Source organism: Neofelis nebulosa, chromosome 9 (genome assembly GCF_028018385.1).
Source record: "Neofelis nebulosa isolate mNeoNeb1 chromosome 9, mNeoNeb1.pri, whole genome shotgun sequence".
Taxonomy (NCBI): domain Eukaryota; kingdom Metazoa; phylum Chordata; class Mammalia; order Carnivora; family Felidae; genus Neofelis; species Neofelis nebulosa.
In genome coordinates, this window is record NC_080790.1 from 18,962,616 (window position 1) to 18,985,146 (window position 22,531).

A 22,531-nucleotide genomic window follows, 5' to 3' on the forward strand; every position below is an offset into this window, starting at 1 on the left:
AGAATCCTAAAGACATGGATAAGATGGAAAATCCAGTCTACAGTGTTATATGTAAAATTTACAGTATTCGTTTCCGCCTAAACAAACACAAAATCTTCTTAAAAAGTAAAGTATTAACTTTCCTAAACACATTATTCCCTAATTCCTTAAAAGTTTTTCCCAGTATCACACTGAACTTCAGGATTAAAATCCTAAGGATTCTTGCTGATTTCTAAATAGCCCCTAAGACAAAAAATGAAAGTAAATAGAAGCAACTCAAAAAGAAAAAAAATTATGTTAATCCTTAACACAGAATATTCAAATCTTTGAGACTAAAATGTATCTGAGAACAAGTAAGATACCTTATTAAAATGAATCATTACATAATAAAATATTTTAAGTACTGTTATTTTGATTAACAGGAAGCAACACCCAACAATCAGAAGGTGTAACTTCCATATTTAATTTTCCAAGGTTGCTGGGGGGGGGTAAACTCACAACTATAGCCATATGATAGGTGCTCATTTTTAGAACTCTGAGAAAATGTGGAAAGGAGTCACTAAAGAACAATAAAATAAAGTGTTGGATAATATAATCAGTAAAAAACAGAAGTAGAACAAATATGGAAAAGGAAGGACTTGGAAGGGGTGGAAATGTATTTAACATCCTACAAGAACCACAATGAGAAACATAAAAGAACAAGGGGAAAGATGCTTAAAAACTTCTAACAGGATTGTTATTTTCTAGAAGAAGCTGAGAGATTACAAAGAGGACCTTATCTTTACACATCTTTAAGATTAGAAACAGTCTTTTGATTGACCCAGAATGCATTCCTTTCTTAGGCCAGGGGGCTGAAATTTGAAATATTATGCTATTAGCCCAAATCCAAGAAAACTCTAATGCTTAAAACAAAGCCATGATAGGTTTCCAAGTGCCTTGCACAACTAACATTACAGGTGCTCAATAAATACTTGAAAAATTAGTAAGCCAGAAAAGGCAAACATTCCGATCAGCTCTTGACCTATCACACCTACTCTGACCCACAACGTAATCAGCACACGACCTGTTCTCAATCTTACAGTTTAAGTCCCCTGTACTTGAACTGACTAAAACAGAGCAGAACCAAAGACTTTTTTTCTTCAACTTTTTAAGCCTCAGAATGTGAAATCTACCAGAGTAACTGGATTGAAATGATAAGGTGAATACTTCATTAATGGTCACCCGTTAATAAAGCCTTAACAATGAGGCTGTACTTCCCAATCTCAAGTCGGGTAAACACAACGACCACTTCCGCATAGGTCCATCTAAAGGTAAGGAGAATCTAAAAAACTGACTTTATTTCCACAAAGAAATGGTTTTTTTAAAAAGTGACTCCAAGAAGGGGCATTCTTAACTTCACTCCCCATCCTCCCTCTCCCCCATTTTCCTAAAGGCTTTAGGAACTTTACCAGTGTGTTTCCTTCGTGGTGGAGCCATTGATGCCTGATTGAGAATCAATTCTTGGAAAAATTTTCTTCTGTCTTCTTCAATAGGCCTTTGAATATACAAGACCTCTTCATACTGTATTCTAAAGATACATTTAACCTACACACATACACATACACACAAAGACATTAAATATATAAAGAATTAAAAGCTTACTTATTATACCAAACTACAATTTCTTCAACTTCCAGTACCATTTTCAATTTTCATTCATGTGGGATTAGGGTTAACCTCATCCCAGGCTATGCTGTTGAGAGATTCAACCTCAGGGACTAAACAGTAATGAGAGAATGATCAGTTGCCCGTCGTTAATAAATTATACTATACCTGGGAGAGTCAGCAAATAGTAGCAAAAAGGATAATTGATCATAATAGTTAGATGGCAACAATCTCAAAGGACTTTTGTGTTAGAGCTAGACAGTAATTACCTAGAATCTACATTAGAGAGCTGAAACCATGCTAACAGCACTGCCTTCTCTTATGTTCTTTCTGTGTACTTCCCATCCAGTCACTTCCTTTCCTGGGCTCTTTTCATACCAAGTCGATTCCACTGAATCCTCCAGAATCCTGGTTTCACTGCAAATAAACTATACCTTCAGTTTCTCCCCAGAATGCTCCACAATAACACCACCTTCCACACAAAATTCCCAAACAATATTAAGCCAGTCATTCTCACATACCTCACAGTTCCTTCCTACTGGTGATTACCTACCTCTCCTTTATTTACCTGCTGTATAGAGGCTTTGACCCCAGATTCCCCCTTGCAATATAGGCTGTTGAAATCCTCCACATCATCCATATTAATCTACACGCTTTAATTTTTATGTTTTTCTAGACGGTCTATATTCTACTTCTAGACACCAAACTCCCTAAGAATAGAGACCATTTCTTACTCATCTGTCTTCCTATATGTACCACAGTGACTGGTACATACTAATGTTTAATTAGCATGGACTGAATGAGTAAAGCCTGTATTTTTTTTTTTTCCTCACCCAGATCAACTGGAAACTGCAAATGGGAAAAGGTTATTAATAAGGAAAGAAGAACCAACTACAAGACAATGAGGAAACACTGGATGAAAATTCAAGGAATCAGATCCTAGCCCAAATTTAGCCACACATTTAAGGTAAACTACATAATCCGTTTAATTTGTCATGTCTAACTACTTACTAAGAATTCCTAAATATTATTTCAATCGAACTTATAACAATGAGGTATGTAGGAGTCCTTCATTTTACAAATGAGAAAACTTAGACTTGGAAAGGTTTAAGTAACTGGATTAAGGTCACAAAGTAGAAGTAAAGAGAGAACACTAGATCACATAATCTCTAAAGGCCTTTTCCAGCTCTAAAATTCTAAGACAGAAAAGACACAATCAATGAAAAGCAGAATTCAAAAATTTGCATAGAGAACTATCTACCTCAACCCAAAGCCAAATCCTTTTAAGAGTTTATAAAATTTCACCCTGTCTCCAATATATATATATATTTTTTGTAGACTACTCTCATGTACAATTCCCCCAACCCATTGATCTATGCTTCACTGGCCCTTCTTCAAAAGTTCTGGCAAGCAAATTTACCAGTGCACACCCACTGTGTGCTAAATATAATGTCAAATAGTGCAATTATAAGCTTGAAGAAAATATAGTTACTTCCTGCTGTCAAGGATCTTAAAAGTTTCATAAGAAAGCATTATAGTACCACACCAGGAGTGTTGTAACACAGGCAGAGAAACAGAAGAGACTCTGCAAGAGTCTGCAAGAGGTAAGGGTGAAGAGGCATTAGATATAGCAAAAATAGCTAACATTAACTGGGTCTTGAAAAATAAACAAAATGCAATACCCTAGAAGTACCAGGATTTTGTTCAAGAGCAGCAAAACATTTAATTTCAGTTTTAAATATTCTTCCTTCTGATAATTGTTCAAAATTGTGTTGAACTTTGTGAGTACAAAAGCATACCAAGAGTAAATCTACAGTAATCCCCTGATACTCCTGCCAGGTTATTACCAACAGCTTAGAATCCATCACTTTATAAGTAGGCTACATTTTACTTTAAATTTGCCCCTAACTTTATCTTCTGACATTCCCAGCCTCAAATTACATGCTGCAACTGAACACACCTCAGATAATTCCCTGAAATCATGTGCTTTCACACTGGCTCACAGTGGCCTCTATATGTGCTATCAGCTCTTTCCAACCCTGTTTTTAACTCTCTGCTCAAGCCAATGCTTTCTGGGTAATTCTTTCTCTGATTTTCTCAGATACACTCGGGCATACTATCTAATACCCCTCCAAACTTAAAAAAAAAAAAATTTTTTTAATGTTTTATTTATTTTTGAGAGAGAGACAGAGTGTGAGCAGGGGAGGGACACACACACACACACACACACACACACACAGAATCTGAAGCAGGCTCCAGGCTCTGAACTGTGAGCACACAGCCCGACACAGGGCTCGAACTCACAAACCATGAGATCATGACCTGAGCCAAAGTTGGACGCTTAACCGACTGAGTCACCCAGGTTCCCCCATCAAACTTTAAAGTTCAATGATTTTTAGTAAATTAATTCAGTTGTGCAATCATCACAAGTCAGTCTTAAAATATTTCCATTACCTCCAAAAAGCTCCCTTGTGTCCATCTAGCCCCAGTCTCCACATTCATACTCCCAGCCCAACAACCACTGATTTACTTCCAGTCTCCAGAGATTTACCTTTTCTAGAAATTGTGTATCAGACAATTGGTAGCCTTTCTGTCTAGCTTCTCTCAATATATCGAAGTGTACCTACATTGTAGAAAGTATCAGCAGTTCATTCCATTTAATGCTGAACAGTATTTCCCTGGATGTATATACAATATTTCATTTTACCAATCACCAGTTAATGAATACTTGAGTTGTTTCCACTATTATGAATAATGCTAGTAGGAACATTGGCATTCAAGTCTTTGTGTGAACATAATTCTCTTGTGTAGTTACCTAGAATGCCAAGTTATAGCCTAAGTTTATGACTAACATCTTCAGAACTGCCAGTTTTTTTCAAAAATGGCTACACCGCTTTATAATTCCAACAGCAATATATTAGGCCTCCAGTTTCTCTACATCCTTGTCAACACTCCATATTGTCTAGTGATCGTACATACAGTGGTATCCCATTCCTGAATAACTAATGATCTTAAGAATATTTTCTTGGGGCGCTTGGGTGGCTCAGTTGGTTGAGCATGTGACTTCAGCTCAGGTCATGATCTCATAGTCCGTGAGTTCGAGCCCCGTGTTGGGCTCTGTGCTGACAGCTCAGAACCTGGAACCTGCTTCAGATTCTGTGTCACCCTCTCTCTGCTCCTCCGCTGCTCATGCTGTGTCTCTCTTTCTCTCTCTCAAAAATAAACATTTGGAAAGAAAAAAAGGACCTCTTCTTGTGCTTTATTAGCCCAAGAGAATACATACTCTTTGGCGAAATGTGTATTTAAATCTTCAGCCCATTTTTAAATTGTAGTGTTCTTTTTTTAACTTAATTGTGGTAAAACAGAACATAAAACCTGCTATTTTTATCATTTTTAATTGTACAGCCTATAGTATTAAGTATATTCACAATGTTATGCAACCATTATTACCATCTATCTCCAGAACTTTTTCATCCTCCCCAAGTAAAATTCTGTATCCATTAAACACTAACTCCCCACGCTCTCCCTTTTCCCAGTCCCTGGCAATCACCATTCTACTTTCTATCTCTATAAATCTGATTATTCTAGGAACTTTTTTAAAAAAGGAATCATGGGGCACCTGGGTGGCTCAGCTGGTTAAGCATATCTTGATTTTTGGCTCAGGTCATGATCTCACTCACTGCTCATGAGATCGAACCCCATATAGGGCTCTGTGCTAATAGCATGGAGACTTCTTGGAATTCTCTCTCTCCCTCTCTCTCTCTGCCCCTCCCCTGCTTGACCTCTTTTTCCCTCTCTCTCTTTCAAAATAAATTAATGTTAAAAAAAAAAAAAGGAATCATGTATTTGTCCTTTTGTGACTGGCCTATTTAACTTAGTATAATGCCTCAAAATTTCATTTATGCTGAAGCATGTGTTAAAATTTCCTTCCTTTTCAAAGCTAAATAATGTTATATTGTATGTATATGCCACTTTTTCTTTATCCATTTGTCGAAGGACATTTGTGTGTTTCTACCTTTTGGCAATTGTGTCACGAACATGGGCATACAGATATCTGTTCAAATCCCTGCTTTCACTTCTTCTGGGTGTATACTCAGAAGCAGAATTGCTGAATCATATGGTTATTCTGTTCAACATTTTTAAGGAATCACTGCACCATTTATTTCCAATGAGACTGCACAACTTTATACTCAAGCGCTCCAATTTCTTCACATCTTGCCCAACATTAGTCATTTTTTGTTTTTATGGTAACAGCCTTCCTAATGAGTATTAACTGACATCTCATTGTGGTTTTAATTTGCATTTCCCTAATGAGTAGTGATGTTCAGCATCTTTTCATGAGCTTCTTGGCCATTTGAATACCCTCATTGCGGGGAAGTATGGTTGGTTGGATTTTTTTGTTCTTGAGTTGTAGGAGTTCTTTATATACTCTGGATAGCAATCCCTTACCAGATATATGATTTGCAAATATTTTCTCCCATTCTGTGGGTTCCCTTTTCACTCTGATAGTGACCTTTGATGCAACAAGTTTTTAATGTTGATGAAATCCAATATATCTATTTTTTCTTCTGTTGCCTATACTTGTGGTATCATAGCCAAGAAACGGTTACAAAATCCAAAGTCATAAAGCTTTCCTATTATGTTTTCTTCTAAGGGTTTTACAGTTTTAAGTATTCTGTTTAGTTCTTTGACCCATTTTGAGTTAACTTTTGCATATGGTAATAAGGGCCCAATTCACTTTTTTTAAGTTTTATTTATTTAAGTAATCTCTACACCCAACGTAAGGATCAAACTCACAGCCCCAAGATCAAGAGTCGCATGCTCTCCCGACTGAGCCAGCCAGTTCCCCACATCATTTCTTTTGCATGTGAAATTCCAGTTTTCCCAGCACCATTTATTGAAATCACTATCCTTTCCTCCATGAATGGTCTTCACACTCTTGTTGAAAATCCTGTTGTAGTCGTATGTTGAAAGATTCTTTTTTTTTTTTTTTTAAATGTAATCTCTATACCTAATGTGGGGCTTGAACTCATTACCCTGAGATCAAGAGTTGCATGCTCTAGTGACTGAGCCAGCCAGGCACCCTGAAAGAGTTCTTAATACATTCCAGTTTTGAGTCTTATGAAGATATGCAACATGATATATTTGAAGTATTTCTCCCCAGTCTGTGGCTTGTTTTCTCATTTTGTTAATGGTGTCTTTTAAAAAGTTTTTAATTTTGATAAAGTTGCCTTTATCAATTTTTCCTCTTATGGATCATGTTTTTATATAATATCATAGCACGTCTCATACTGTATTATTTTTTTTAGGTCTCTCTTCCCTCTAAACTTTAAATTATTAGAGAACAGTGGCTATCTTTTGGTTTTGCACCTATTTTATTCATTCATTCATTCTTTCAACAAAGACTTACTGTACTAGAAATATTTACATATATATGTATCTATTTGTGAGTACTGCATGTGTATGTGTACACATGAGAGACCCTGTAAGGCAGCTAGACACTGTGAATGAAAGCATGAAGAAACCAGACACTTGACCTGCCTTAAGCAAATTCAGACTCATGAAAACACTGCGTTACATAAAACACACAATAAATTTTGATGAATAAACAATGGTTTTAACTTGACAAACACAAAACTCTTTATTTCCCTGACCACTCATTAAACTAAGCAACACATTACCCAGAAATTGTCTCTGCAAACTTAGAGAATATAGTACATTGTAAGTGCATGACCTTTGTAATCAGACAAACCTGAGTCCAAATCTTTGCTCTGCCATACTAGTTGTGAGACCCTAGGCAAGGTCTAGGGTCTTACTTTTCTTACTAAAAGAGTTAAAAAAAACCTTGTATTAGATAATATATGTAATTGACCTCTACAGTGCCTGGCACATAGCTGCTTAAGTGGCAGCAATTCTTTCACTAGCAAAATCTTGTTTTACCTCATCTATTAAATGTTAGAGTTGTCAGTCCTCAGTTTTAAAGGCAGAGTTTATGCAATGTCTATAATGGGGAAAATTAATAATTAAGACTCAAGACTTCAAAGGTATGGAAAATGAGGTCAGAAATGAAACTAATATAGCTTCTCTGAATAAAATCTGCTTTCCAAAAACAAAATAAGTAAATAATTAAATAAAAATAAATAATAACATTTCACATACTTTAATATAGTAATAATTTATGTTCATTTACTAGAGACAGTAAACTGTGATTTAAAAACTTGTGGTGACCCTAGTAAATTTTAAGATTCACATAAATGTTTTACGACAAAAAAATTAATACTAAGATATTTCCCTTGTACATATGATTATTCATTTTCAATGCCCCTACTTGATTTTTCTACTTAAGTTATTGATTTTTAACTCCCAGTTTCTATCATAAACTGAGAGACACAAAATGACACGAAATACTGTGATGACAATATGCTGTTTGTAGTCTTTAATTTCCTAAGGGTAGCTGAGGAAATATTTCTTTAAAATTCATTTACAATATACTGAATTATATCATCTTGAGCCTGCCCATAATAATACCAAAATACAATTCGGTGAATCTCTTCAGAAATTTAAGTGCAATTCTTTCTGACCAAAGTTTGCTTTCCTTCCTGTAAATATTTATACCTCCGTCTGCTTCCTTGTTTAAAAATCCCTTTCCTAGAGCCTAAATGTCCATCAACTGATGAATGGATAAAGATGTGGTTTATATATACAATGGAATACTACTTGGCAATGAGAAAGAATGAAATCTTGCAGCAACGTGGATGGAACTGAAGGGTAGTATGCTAAGTGAAATAAGTCAGGCACAGAAAGACAGATACCATATGTTTTCACTCCTATGTGGATCTTGAGAAACTTAACAGAAGACCATGGGGGAGGGGAAGGGGGAAAGGGGAAAAAATAGTTACAAAGAGAAAGGGAGAGAGGCAAACCATGAGAGACTCCTAAATACAGAGAACAAACTGAGGGTGGATGGAGGAGGGGAGCAGAAGAGAGGGGAAAATGGGTGATGGGCATTGAGGAGGGCACTTGTTGGGATGAGCACTGGGTGTCGTATGTAAGTGATGAATCACGGGAATCTACCCCCAAAACCAAGAACAGGGGCGCCTGGGTGGCTTGGTCGGTTAAGCATCCGACTTCGGCTCAGGTCATGATCTCACGGTCCGTGAGTTCGAGCCCCGCGTCGGGCTCTGTGCTGACAGCTCAGAGCCTGGAGCCTGTTTCAGATTCTGTGTCTCCCTCTCTCTCTCTCTCTGCCCCTCCCCTGTTCGTGCTCTGTCTCTCTCTGTCTCAAAAATAAATAAACGTTAAAAAAAAAAACCAAGAACATACTGTACACACTGTATGTTAGCCAATTTGACAATAAAATAAAAAATATATATATAAAACACACAAAAAATATTTAAATAAAATAAATTCACCAATCACAAAAAATAAAAATAAAAAAATAAAAATCCCTTTCCTATGCTCAATCCTCAGTTCTTTTTTCTAATTCTCCTGAATGAAGAGAAATAACTTGCTATTCCCATGTATCTCAACTAACATTCTCCAACTATCCTCAGAGTCTACAAGTTCCACAAAAGTAAATTTACTTACATTAGAATTTTGCAATAAAAGAAATCAGGCTAAGCAAGAGTTAAAACCAACGTGGTGATTTAGTGGTAAATTCCTATTTTTTATGCGACAAACATTTAGTAGGCAATTCCAATGTGTCAAGAAGTGGAAAAGTGAAGGCCGGTAACACAATCCCCTCTTCTCAAAGAGCTTGTGGTCTAGGGTCAGAGGTTCTCAAACATTTTAGTCTCAGGACCTATTAAACTCTTAAAAACTATTCAGGAATCCAAAAGAGCTTCTGTGTATGTGGTTTACATCTGTCAAAAATTATGTGTTAAAATTAAAACCAAGAGCATTCCAAATTATGTATACACTTAAAAACCAATTACATGACACTGAAAATAGATTTAAAAAACAAAAAAACAAAAACAAAACACATTCTCTTGGGACACCTGGGTGGCTCAGTCAGTTAAGTGTCTGACTTTGGCTTAGGTCATGGTCTGTAGGTCTTAGGTCATGGGTCTGTAAGTTCGAGACCCACATGGGACTCTGCTGACAGCTTTGGATTCTGTGTTTCCCTCCCTCTCTGCCCCTCCCCGACTCACGCTCTGCGTCTGTCTCTGTCTCTCTTTCTCAAAAATAAACAAACATTAAAAAATGAAAAAAGAAAGGGGCATCTGGGTGGCTCAGTCAGTTGAGCAGCTGACTTCATCTCAGGTCATGCATGATCTCACGATTGGTCAGTTCGAGCCCCATGTCAGGCTCTGTGCTGACAACTCAGAGCCTGAAGCCAGTTTCAGATTCTGTCTCCCTCTCTCTCTGCCCCTCCTCCCCCAAAAGAAATAAACATTAAAAAAATTTTTTTAAGAAAAACAAAAAATACATTCTCTTGAAAAATGTATTTTTCGGATTTATAAAATATAATATAAAATAAAATTTAGTGAGAAAAGTGGCATTGTTTTACATTTCCTCAAATCTCTTTAATGTCTAGCTTAATGAAAGACAACAGGATTCTCATTTCTGTTTCCGTATTTAATGTTACAATATGTTGTTTTGATTGAAGTACATGAAGAAAACCCATATTCAAGCAGGTATGTAGTTGGAAGAAAGAGGAATGTGACAACTCCCTGAAAGTCTTATGGGGCCCACAAAAATCCTTTTTTTTTTTGATCAAACACCTCATCAGTAAAAAATTTTAAAATACTCATTCCAGTATATGCCTATTTATTTAAATATACTATTCCACTAATATTACTATTTCTATTATAAAACATATATGTAAAATACTTAAGATAATATGAAGACTAAAAATGAGTAAAAGTTCTAATTTTTTTTCAATATTCCAATGTACTGACTTGAGTACAAACTTACTTTGGGGACTACTGGATTAGGGGAGATATACATACAAAGAAACATCTACAAGAGACTGTTAAAGAGCTCTAAAAGATGAGATTGTTATTTTGTCGGACAGAAAGAAAGTGGTTTTATATTCCGAATAAAACATTACCCCTATGGTAACTAATTCTTTTTTGGTTTTGTTCTATTTTAAAAACTCAGTATAGAACCTTTCCTTTTCACCTCTGAATGAGTTTATTTTCTGAGAATAACAATTCAGAAAATGAAAATTGCTATAATCTTAATACCCAGAAATAATTACTATTTACACTTATTAATAGTTATATACGTATGCAAATAACGTTACATATACTACTATATGGTTATATGTATAGCATAATACTATACTGATTACTGTATTTTTTTAACAACGTATTCACAACATTTTTTCACGACATTTTTTTTTTACGATTTTATTTTTAAGTAATCTCTACATCCAACGTGGGGCTTGAACTCACACCCCTGTGATCAAGAGTCACACACTATACTGACTGAGCCAGCCAGGCACCCCATGACATCATTTTTTACATCAAAATTACATTGTTTCATGGAAGAAATCTACTACAACATAACCAATCCCCTATAATAGGACATTTAGATAGTTTCCAATCTATGAAGAAAGGCTGTAACAAATATTCTTGTATTTTTTGTGTGGTCTGCACAGTATCTTTGTGTTAGTCCATGAACAACTCTTTGGATAATTACTCATAAATGGTACTGCTGAGCCAACATGTATGTACACATTTAAGTCTATTACCTGGACTGCCCTGGAGAGATTTATTTAACTGTTTTTTATATTTGCCTACTTGATAGGTTAAAATTTACATTTCACTTTTATTTTAAATTATCCACTGTATTGGAGCACCTGGCTGGCTCAGTCTGTAGAGCATGTGACTCCTGATTTTGGGGTTGTAAATTTGAGCCCCACGTTGGGTGCAGAGATTACTTTAAAAAAACAAAATCATTAAAAAAAAGTATCTACTGTACTGTCTTAAATGGACTCTAGTAATTGGCCGTTTCTTTCTTTTAGAATCACTTGGTTTTCTGTCTACATCTCTTCTATAGATCTGGCACTTTGCTAACCTACAGTTACTTACGGTGCAACTCTCCATGTTTTTCATTCATTCCCCAAATATTTATCAATATGTGCTAAGTATTATTCACTACTATCTCAGTTTGTGACCTAAACAAAGCAAGAATTCTAATGGTAAAGCTGAAATTTAAATGAAAGGCTTGGGGGTACCTGTGTGGCTCAGTTGGTTAAACGTCCAACTCTTGGTTTTGGCTCAGGTCATGATTTCATGGTTTGTGAGTTCGAGCCCTGCATCGGGCTCCATGCAGACTGTGCAGAAGCTGCTTGGGATTCTCTCTCCCTATCTCTCTCTGTCCCTCCCCTGCTCATGCTCACTCTCTCTCTCTCTCTCTCACTCTCTCTCAAAATAAATAAACCTTAAAAAAATAAATAAATAAATGAAAGGCTTGGAGGCAGAGAAGGATTTCCTAAGAACAGTATGTATAAAACATGTTATGTAATGAGTAATCCAAGAGAATTTTCATAATCTTCACCCCACAAATGTGATGACAGATTTAGTAGCTACTTGATTAGTAAGAGTAAAGAATACAGAAAACAAAGGGAGGAAAAAGAACTGACATTTCATGATTCAACGCTAGTAAATCTCTAATATTTTAGCTACTAATTAAGGTTACTGGCACACAAATAATGAATAAATTGGATCCATTAAAAATATGACAATATAACAACACAGCAGATTTGTATGATCTAATGTTAGCCTTAAAAAAACTACCAACAGCGGGACGGATACCTGGCTGGCTCAGTTAACGAGCACACGACTCTTGATCTCAGGGTAATGAGTTCAAGCCCCACAATGGGTGTAGAAATCACTATATACTAAACTTAAAAAAAACAAACAAAAAACCAACAACCAACAGTAAAATAGCATGTGAATAAACAACAGGAGTAGGCAAAATTGCTACATCAAGAAACTGGGTTCATAATACTTTTATTTACAAATTTTTCAATGTAAGGAAAACATCAGTTAATTATATATTCCTAACCAGAAACCTTAATTACCCAAATTTTCTTTTTTTTTCCTAAAAATATTTATTCATTTTTGAGAGAGAAAGAAAGAGACAGAACACAAGCAAGGGAGAGGCAGAGAGAGAGGGAGACAAAGAATCTGAAGCAGGCTCCAGGCTCCAGGCTGTCAGCACACAGCCTGACCCAGGGTTTGAACTCATGAGCTGCAAGATCATGACCTGAGCCAAAGTCCGACCCTTAACCAACTGAGCCACCCAGGCGCCCCAATTATCTTCCTCTCTCATAAAATTATAATAAAACTACTTGACAGTGAGGATCTAATTTTTAAAAGTGGCTCCTAGGTTATGTCCAGGTTTAATCCATTTAAATCGATTTCAAGTACATTCCTACTTCATAATACCAAATATTTTATAACTCTGGCTTCCAAAATAAGTTCACATATACTATGTCACACCAACAAGCCTCTTACCATCCACATTTTATAGATGAGGAAACTGAGGCTATTCTGGGTCCAAATATTTACCCAAAATCAAAAGACTTGTAGAGTAAGTCAGTACAAGTTGGGTTTTCTGACTCTTACTACATATAGCATTCTAGTAAACTTTATTGGCCCCATGACAAAAAAAAAAAATTATAATTAATGGTCTTAACTAATATCAGATTATGAATAAACAAAAATGAATTATACTACATTTAATACACTTTTCTTACAAAAATCAGTACATGTACAAGTCAACTTTAACAAGAGAGCTAACAAGTGCTAAACAGAAGATATCAGTTAACAGATATCTTAACCATAAAATTCTGCATAATCAAGATTTACAGTATAGCATTTAAAACACGCAAAATCTTTTCTATAAATTGTGTCACCTGGGCAAAATATTTCTAAGCATTTCTAAAGGTGATAATTTCAAGACCTAGTAAGCACAGGGTGTTAAAAACAAAATTTTTTAAATATCAATTTTATTCACATGAGTTGACTACTATTTTTTTCTGAAACAAATGTGATTTTACCTTTGATTCTAATATATTAAATATGAGTCGGCTCTGAACTCAAAAACTACATATCAGATTTAAAAAATATGCACACTAGTAGTAATAGTCAAATTACCATGATGCTACCACCTGAAAGATCAAATCCCACCAAATTATCTACCAGACAGTAAGGATGAGAAGGCTAACTGTAATGGAACTGACTGTGATAGAGCCTAGGCCTTCTGAGTACATACCACACATATGTCGGGCTCTGGGACAAACATGATTTATCTCAGTCTTCACGGCAACAGTGACAAATTTATCACTATTATATCAAAAAAGAAACTGAAACTTCAATCATTAGCTAACTTGCTTAAGTCACAGTGCTAACAAGTGGTATAACAAGGCATGAACCTAAACAGTATTTATTTTGTTAAATAAGTAAATTTATTAAATAAATTTAAATGTGTACAATTTACAAGATCAACTATTTTAAAACAATAAGATAAATATTTAATCACTTACCTCTTCAGGCAGTTCACTGTACATGGTTTCAGAGGTAGACAATAAAAATATAGGTGAAAATGATGGTATATCTTGTAGCAATGTCAGAAAAGTTGCTCTCACAGTTTCACTGACAGCTTCCCACCAGTCACCAATGTGAGGCATGTAAACAATACTAGGTACTGTTCTTCGAGCTTCACGAAAAATCTAATTAAGGAAAGAACTGGCATTAAAAATTCAAACTGAAAAGAATGTTCAAATTGATATTATTCTAAAGTTTACTTAGTAACCCCCAAATACATGAAATGTGTCAGGCCTGTGACTGTAATTATTCTCAGCTCAAATATTTAAGCTGTTCAAGATGTGATGCATAAGCCTCACATATAGCTTCTATCTACCCTTGCTCCACCTAAAAAAAGAAGGGTTTTTTTTTTTGCCATTTTATTATTTCTATTCAGTACTTATTAATAATATAAAGGTATCAAATTGTTCCACTTATCTATCATGTAAAGATAACAAAGCAAAACACCATTATAAAATATGCTGCAAATAAAGAGATAAACATGCACCAACATGTCACCCACGTCAGAATGAGATCAGTAAGCACAAAGAAGAAAAGACATAGTTCCCGTGTTTGTGCACATTCCCTAAAATCACTAAATATATGGATTAAATATTTTCACCACGATGCATCACCCTAGAGCTTAAGATTATGAACTACCTACTGAACCACTTGTTTACCTCCTATCACCTTAATTCAATCCTCCACAGAGCAGTCACAAAATACCCTCACATCACTAAAGAGCAATAAATAAATTAGCAAAAAGCTCTGAGACACTCCTGTCGTCAGAAAATACAAAATAAAGTTTCCTCAGGTGTTAAAAAAGAATCCTAACCATAGCTTCAGTCACACTCTGCCAACACATGCCAATAAGGACCGGGTTGGCTATTAGTAAGTTGCCAAGCAGAAGTATTGCCCTTTACATAGATGTCAACAATAGCTCAATGGCCCATCAACAAATTCTTGTGGGATGATATGGCATCTCTTCAATACTTCTAACAAATGAAAGAATAAATGTAAAAATCTTCCTTCAATTTATTTCAAAATTCCATTTCTAAAATTCTCTACTACTTCCCTTTAAACATGTTTCAATTAACCTGTATAATGTGCAAGATAGAGAAATAATGATCTAGTATTTAAAATGATTAGGATTATTAGAAATGTTCCTGAGAATCAAAATGATTATTTTTCTTTAATGAATAAGCCTATCACTTGCATGAATTTTTCAAATGCTACATTTTATAAAGCTTTAAACATTCTGTGTAAAATAAAATGTATTGCCAATTTAATAAACCAGATGGAAGATGCTCAAATAAAAAATTTCCCCCAAATTGGAAATGTAGATGTTATGATCACTCACATCAAAAGTAATATTTGCTCCTTCCCTTCCTTTAATATTTGCATATCCACCAATCCAGAACAGTTGTACAGTACAACTCCAGGACTCTCAAATTTTGACCTTTTCTGCAAACACGCACCCTCTTATCCTGGATCTTGAAAATCCAAGGATTATTGTTTTCCAAAGTTCTTGTAGAAGATTCATAAGAGAAAAACAAGCATAAATATTGGCAAAAGGAAGGAACCACACAGGAGCACAAAGGCAAGTGAGGCATTTAATTTCCACCCCCCCAAAAAGAAAAAAATTGCTACATGCCACCCAAATCAGGGATGGTATGTGGAGGACAATAACCGATGCCTTTTGTCTTTCCAATTCCCACTCTGTGCTAGTAAAACTAGGGAGAGTCAGCAGGGAGAGAATGGTGATTACATGAAAAACACTAATGAGCTTATAAAACTTACTGAGAAACCTCACAAAACTAACCACCTAATTCAGCCATGCAAGTTTACCACATGCCCAAGGAGAGATGAGAAAACATGCCTTTAAAAAAAACAAAATGTAGCCTCTCATTCTAGTACTTGTAGGTTAGGTTTTCTAGAAATAGTTGTTGAGAACATCTAGTTGCCAATAAGTATCAAAATAAGTATCAAAGAGTAAGGGCAAAGCAACAGAAGGTTAAGTGATAAAAACTTTATAGAGCCAGAAATTAAATAATGCAGGACTATAGGTGTTTTAACTCATTTGCAAGGCTGAACTAGAAACATAAGCATCACCAGCTCTGAAAGAGTTGAGGGTTGTTTTTTTTTTTTTTTCTATTTCTTTCCTCTTTTCATTCAATTCTCCCCAAAACAACAGAATGAACAGGATATTCTATTGATCTTATCTCTAAAGCCTTTAGGAAAGTATCTTTATCAGTGAAATTTTAAAAAATTATATTTGAAAACCTAAAGGGGGAAAACAAAGAAAAAAGTCTAAGACAAATATAGAAAAATAAAAAGGCTTAGGCTTATCCATGAATGTATAATTACCTAATTTTACAATTAATCTGACTACATGCAATATTAATAGCCAGGGGCTATTTTCAGAATTTTTTTCCTAAGCCTTTACAGGAAAAATATCTGTAATTTCTAGAAAAATTTAAAATCACTACTAAAACAAGTTTTATTTTTAATTCCTTACTCCATGTGATCTCAGAACATTTAAACTTCCATAATTTCTTTAAATATATAGCCAACCTGTTCTAATTCTCCAGTTTTTGTAATGAAAATTCAAAAAGAATGGTCTAAAAACAGTATTTTAAAATTCAGAAAAAAAGTTTAATCATATCGTGATTTTTCAATAATGTAAAAGTAGCTCTTCAGCAGTTTGCTGGTAACTTTTAAAGTTGTGGAATAACATACACTCCCTGAAATCAATTAACCAGATTCAGAGTAGAAAAATAAAGCCTAGTTTTAGTGAAGCGGCAACTGTCTTGGGAACAAGTGATGCCATTTGATAACTAGAAAAATACTCACCTATAGGGTGTCTTGGATTGGTGGATGTGCAAGGTGTAGTAGAAAACAGAAAAACTGTTATAGAGAAAAAAAGACAGTAGGCCAAATTACTGAACCAACCGTTCAAAACACCTCTGACATGACCAGCACTCTTGCACAAATAAAATGAACAAACACCAGTGTATGTGAACTGTTCATTTTGATTCTTTAAACAATATATTTTACTTCCTTCTGGCTTCTTCTTGCCCCAGACATCATGGTCCCTTGTGTAACTGTTTTAAAGGTTTCTTTATTAAAAAAAAAAAAAAAAAAAAAAAAAAAAAAAGTACAAACTACTTCCTATGAATATTAAAGATATGAAACAAAAAAATCAGGCCACTGAAGTTAAAAGTATCCACACAAAGCAGCACTAATTATATAAACTGAACCTATATTTATAAAAGTTCTTATCATCTCAAAAGCTAAACTTTCAAGTCAGTATTTTAGCCAGCAAATTAAAGTATGTGGTGCATGAAATTTTACTGTATTTTAAAAATTAAGTCTATACAGCCCATAACAAGCCATTTTCTTGAGAAACTGAAAACTAGAGTAATTTTAAACACAAATGTAAATGAAGCAGAAAGCTCATGCCAGCGCAGCTTTCACTTTCCTAAAAAAAAGCTCTATAAGAAAGAGAGAAACAATTCTGTCATCAATAAACTTCCAGAATTTGTCTTGGTCATGTTGTAGTACTAGGAATGTGCTAACATTGTAAAAGAGAGAGAAAAGAAAAATCTTGGGGGCTAAAATATTCTTGATTTTTATAAAAATTAAAAAGTACTATTAATATACACTATTAAAATAAGTATTTAATTCCTTAGACCATACTATCATAAATATTAATAATATATCTGCAATACTAATAACTTCATGTCATATCCATCACTTTACTCCATTTATATTCTATTCACCTAAGATTTATCGAGCATCTCTGTGAAAAGGAGGCAACGTCTAGGATCAGGATACAAGAAATAAAGTGCTGAATTTCTTTAAGCATACAAATCAGCCTATTATAAAACATAACTATACTAGACTTTCTGATCGATGATTGTAATATAAAGCAACATTTTATGAAAATTAAGTCACCCAAATTCTTTTTCTGTTATTTTCATTGCCTAAAAATTTTAAGAATTTCAGTAAATGTGATATGACAAACTCTGGACCAGGATAATTTAACTTTTTTACAACTTAAGAAAAAAAAAAAAGGTTGTTGCTATGGTAAAACACAGAAACCCATGTGCACAAACCAAGAGTACCCAAAGTATACACAGAATGCTATGGAGAAATCCAGAAACCCTTATACATAAACACAAGAGCATCCAAAGAATACACATAGGTAAGTATGTTAATTCCTTCCTGCTACTTAACCAAAAAGGATTTTCCTTGAACATTTCCAAATACAATTTCTTTCTGGGAAAAGAAAAATACTGCAATTTTCACCAAAAAAAAGAAAAAAGAAAAGACCTTATTGACCAAATTATTTGTAACAACATATAATATCCAAACTCCAAAGCTTGTGGCACACAATATATAAATTTATCAATTCAATCATTAATGAAAAAGAAAATACACTTATCAATTCTGATTTCCTAAATCAACAGTAGAAATAATATAAATAATACATTTGAAGATGTCAGAAAAAGGGAATCATAGCTGTTCTTTGGTTTTTTAGAGTGTTAATACAGATAAGTCTTTTAGTACAGTTACTAACATCTCCAGCTTTGTTTTAGGTCTCAGTAACTACTTGTGAATTTTACTCAACAACCATAAATCTTCCAGGCTACCCCAGGCTTTTCCATTCTCCTTCTAGAGCTTTTGAGAGACTATAAAATACTCAGTAACATAGATAGATAGATAGATAGATAGATAGATAGATAGATAGATACATACATACATACATACATACATACATACATAGACAGGCAGACAGATACAGACATACACACAGACAAAACCACTTTATGAATTCTGGCAATTGTTTTCAGTAATAAATGTCTAGTGTCCAGTTATCACCCAAAGTACTAAATCTCCAAGTGTGACTGATCTCTTAAGACCTAGAATAGTAACACCTGGATTCAGGTTTAAAGCACAGATTCCTGGGGCTCACCCCAAATTTAAAGAATCAGAATTCCTGGGTGTAGAGCCAGGGAATAAGAAATTTTAATAAGCACTCCCAGAAGAGGCTTATACCCACTAAATCTTAAGAAACAATGACAAAACTCTATAGTAGACACGAATTCCTCTACCATTTTCACACACTTTGTAATATTCATCATCAGCTGAGACAGTATGAAGGAGAAAAGAAGGATTAATATATATATGCTTGTATGTGGATATGTTTTAAAGAAAAGACAGTTAAAAATGTATAAAGAACTACAAACTGGGCTCTTCCCCTTTCCCATCTTATCATATATATAAATACAGCCCTTTAAAAGTAATTGAAGACTTCTTTCCATGTTTGTGTCACACTATTAAATAATCCAATTTAATTTATATTAAGTATCTTAGAGACTAGGGAAAAGAGAAAAACACAGAAGAATAATGTGCCACAGATGAAACCACATCTATTTTGAGAAAATCCTGCCTATAGGAAGACTAGCTCTCAAGAGAAGTAAGGCAAAAGAAAGGGAATACAGAACAGAGGAATAGAAAGAAGAGGCTTTTATTCTTTCCAGCATTTTTATTTTTGTTTTGTTTTTTCTTCAAATTTTTATTTAAATTTTAGTTAACATACTGTGCAATATTGGTTTCAGGAGAATTCAGTGGTTCATCACTTACATACAACACCCAGTGCTCATCATAAGAATTGTCCACCCTACTTAATACCCACCACCTCTTTCCAACATTTTAGCACCTGACTAGTATGCTCTCTTACCTAGGACTTTTATGCCTTCTTCTACCCAGTTACAGATCCACAAATTAAGAAAAACTTCTTGGGGTGCCTTAGTGGCTCAGTCAGTTAAGAGTCAGACTCTGGATTTCGGTTCAGGTCACAATCTCACAGTTTGTGGGTTTGAGCCCCACATCGGGGCTCTGCACTGACAGTGAGAAGTCTGCTTGGGATTTTCCCTGCCCCCTCTTTCTGCCCCTCCCCAACTCGTGCACATGCTTGCTCTCACTCTCTCTCTCAAAATAAATAAATAAACTTAAAATAGACAAAGGAAAGAAAAAATTCCTCAGTTTTGTTACATAATAGTCTCCTTTTAAATAATCTTTTAGGGGGCACCTGGGTGGCCCAGTTGGTTAAGCATCCAATTTCAGCTCAGGTCATGATCTCATGGGTTTGTAGGTTTGAGCCCTACGTCGGGCTCTCTGCTGTCAGCACAGAATCCTGCTTTGGATCCTTGTCCTTCTTGCTCTCTCCCCCCTCCCTTGCTCCCTCGCCCTCTCTCTTTCTCTCTTCCTCTTAAATAAAAATAAACATTTGGGGCGCCTGGGTGGCTCAGTCAGTTAAGTATCCAACTTTAGCTCAGGTCAAGATCTCACTGTTCCTGAGTTCAAGCCCCGCGTTGGGCTCCGTGCTGACAGATGAGAGCCTGGAGCTTGCTTTGGATTCTGTGGCTCCCTCTCTCTCGATTCTTCCCCCATTCGTACTGTCTCTATCTCTCAAAAGATGAATAAATGTAAAAAAAAAAAAAAAATTAATAAAAAATAAACATTTAATAAATAAATCTGGGGGAGCGACAGTAATATATTTACGATTTAAAATAACTTTAAAAATGCACTTAAGATACAAATAATCAGGGATTAATCAAGACAGTTTATCTGGTCTCTGGCCAATGTTCAGAAGTCCGAGCTTCAGCTACCATAGCTACAAAATTCTGACTCAGTCCTGACCAGACTAGACACACAGGTGTGGTCACTCAAGAATAAGCATCACTTCTAACCCACAATCTTGTAGGCAAAAGCAAGGAACAGAAGACTTCTTGATGTACTAAATGCAGTGTAATACAACCAAAACAATAAATGTTAAGTTTTTCTTCCTTTACACTGCCAAGGGACATCTCTCTCCACCCTCTCCAAGAACACAACAAAAAAGTAAAAGCCAGGAACTGAGTAAGAGACCAAAAAGTATACAGTTAGAATTCAAATTTGGCCCAATGATGCCCAGTAGAATACAAAAAAAAATATCCTAGGATCTCAGTAATACCAACATATGATTTACTACAATGGATCCTAAGTATCTCCTCACCTAATACTCAATAATGGATTTATGAACATGTATATACATGTATTAGCCATAAAGAACAGCTATACACAGAATACCGTCTCACTTTGAAAATGTTCCTCTTTCAGAGTGATTTTCTTCAGTTTGCTCCATACTGTCAAATACACATGTCAAAAAAAGAAACCTAAACTGTACAGCAGAGTGTAACCTAAAATGAAAAAGTTTTATTCATTTCCCAATTCTCTAAATTCCTTCCCCAAAGCCAAAGCAATGATTATTAACAGTTTTTTAGGATATTCTTGCACACGATTTATATATAAAAGCATGACTATACATTTTTAAGGTTTTTTACACAAAGATTCTATTTTAATAGACCAATTTATGACTTGCTTTTTCACAAATATCTCCTTCATCTCTCCATATCAGCCTTATGTAAATTTACCTCATTCTTGTTAATGACCTCATAATATGTAAGGATATACCATAATTTATCACAGCCCATCCATCATTAAAGGACACTTAGTTTGTTGGTCTTATTTAGTTTGGGAATTCCATACAATGCTGTGATAAATGTCCTTGTACATTCAGCAGTAACTATTAGATCTAATACATCTTTAGGAAAAATTCCTGAATGTAAAATTCCTGGAACAAAAGGAATATGTTCTTAAAATTTTTTTAAATGGTGTCAATGACTCTAAAATCATCAGGCATCATCAAGCTTTTTATTTTTACAAACCAGACAGTTGCTTCAAAATAGTATCGTGTTGCCTTTTTTTTTAATTTTTTTATATGTTTTTATTTCTTTTTGAGACAGAAAGAGACAGAGCATGAGCAGGGGAGGGGCAGAGAGAGAGGGAGACACAGAATCCAAAGCAGGCTCCAGGCTCCGATCTGTCAGCACAGAGCCCGACATGGGGCTCAAACTCACAGACTGTGAGATTATGACCTGAGCCAAAGTCGGACGCTCAACCGACTGAGCCACCCAGGTGCTCCTTCTTTTCTTTTCTTTTTAATTTTTTTAAATTCGTGTTGCTTTAATTTGCATTTTCTTCAGCTGTAAGGCTAAGAATCTTTTCAAACTTTTATTGGTTGCTTTTTCTATTGTTTTCTTCCTATAAATGGCATGCTATTTTGCCAATTTTTATATTAGGGTGTCATTCTTGCTTCTTACTGCTTTTAACATATTTTTGTATATTTCAGAAACTTATCCTGAACATGTGTGTTACACACACACTTTTTCACCAGGTTGTGTCTATTAATTTTACAAAAACAATTATTTCTGCCATGTATAATTAAAAATTTTATAAAGTCAAATTTGTTCATATCTTTA

The 22,531-nt window shown here is 34.9% G+C and overlaps 1 protein-coding gene across 3 annotated transcripts in view; it reads right to left on the reverse strand.

Moving 5' to 3' along the window:
* Positions 1-22,531, reverse strand: part of ATAD2B (ATPase family AAA domain containing 2B) — a 168,016-nt gene that overhangs the window by 32,712 nt on the left and 112,773 nt on the right. For all 3 annotated transcript variants that reach the window (XM_058682648.1, XM_058682647.1, XM_058682649.1), the window contains 2 exons: positions 14,123-14,308; positions 1,428-1,563 (listed from right to left, as the gene is read on the reverse strand). In XM_058682648.1, the coding sequence (XP_058538631.1) occupies positions 1,428-1,563; positions 14,123-14,308 (322 nt within the window). The remainder of the gene's footprint in view (positions 1-1,427; positions 1,564-14,122; positions 14,309-22,531) is intronic.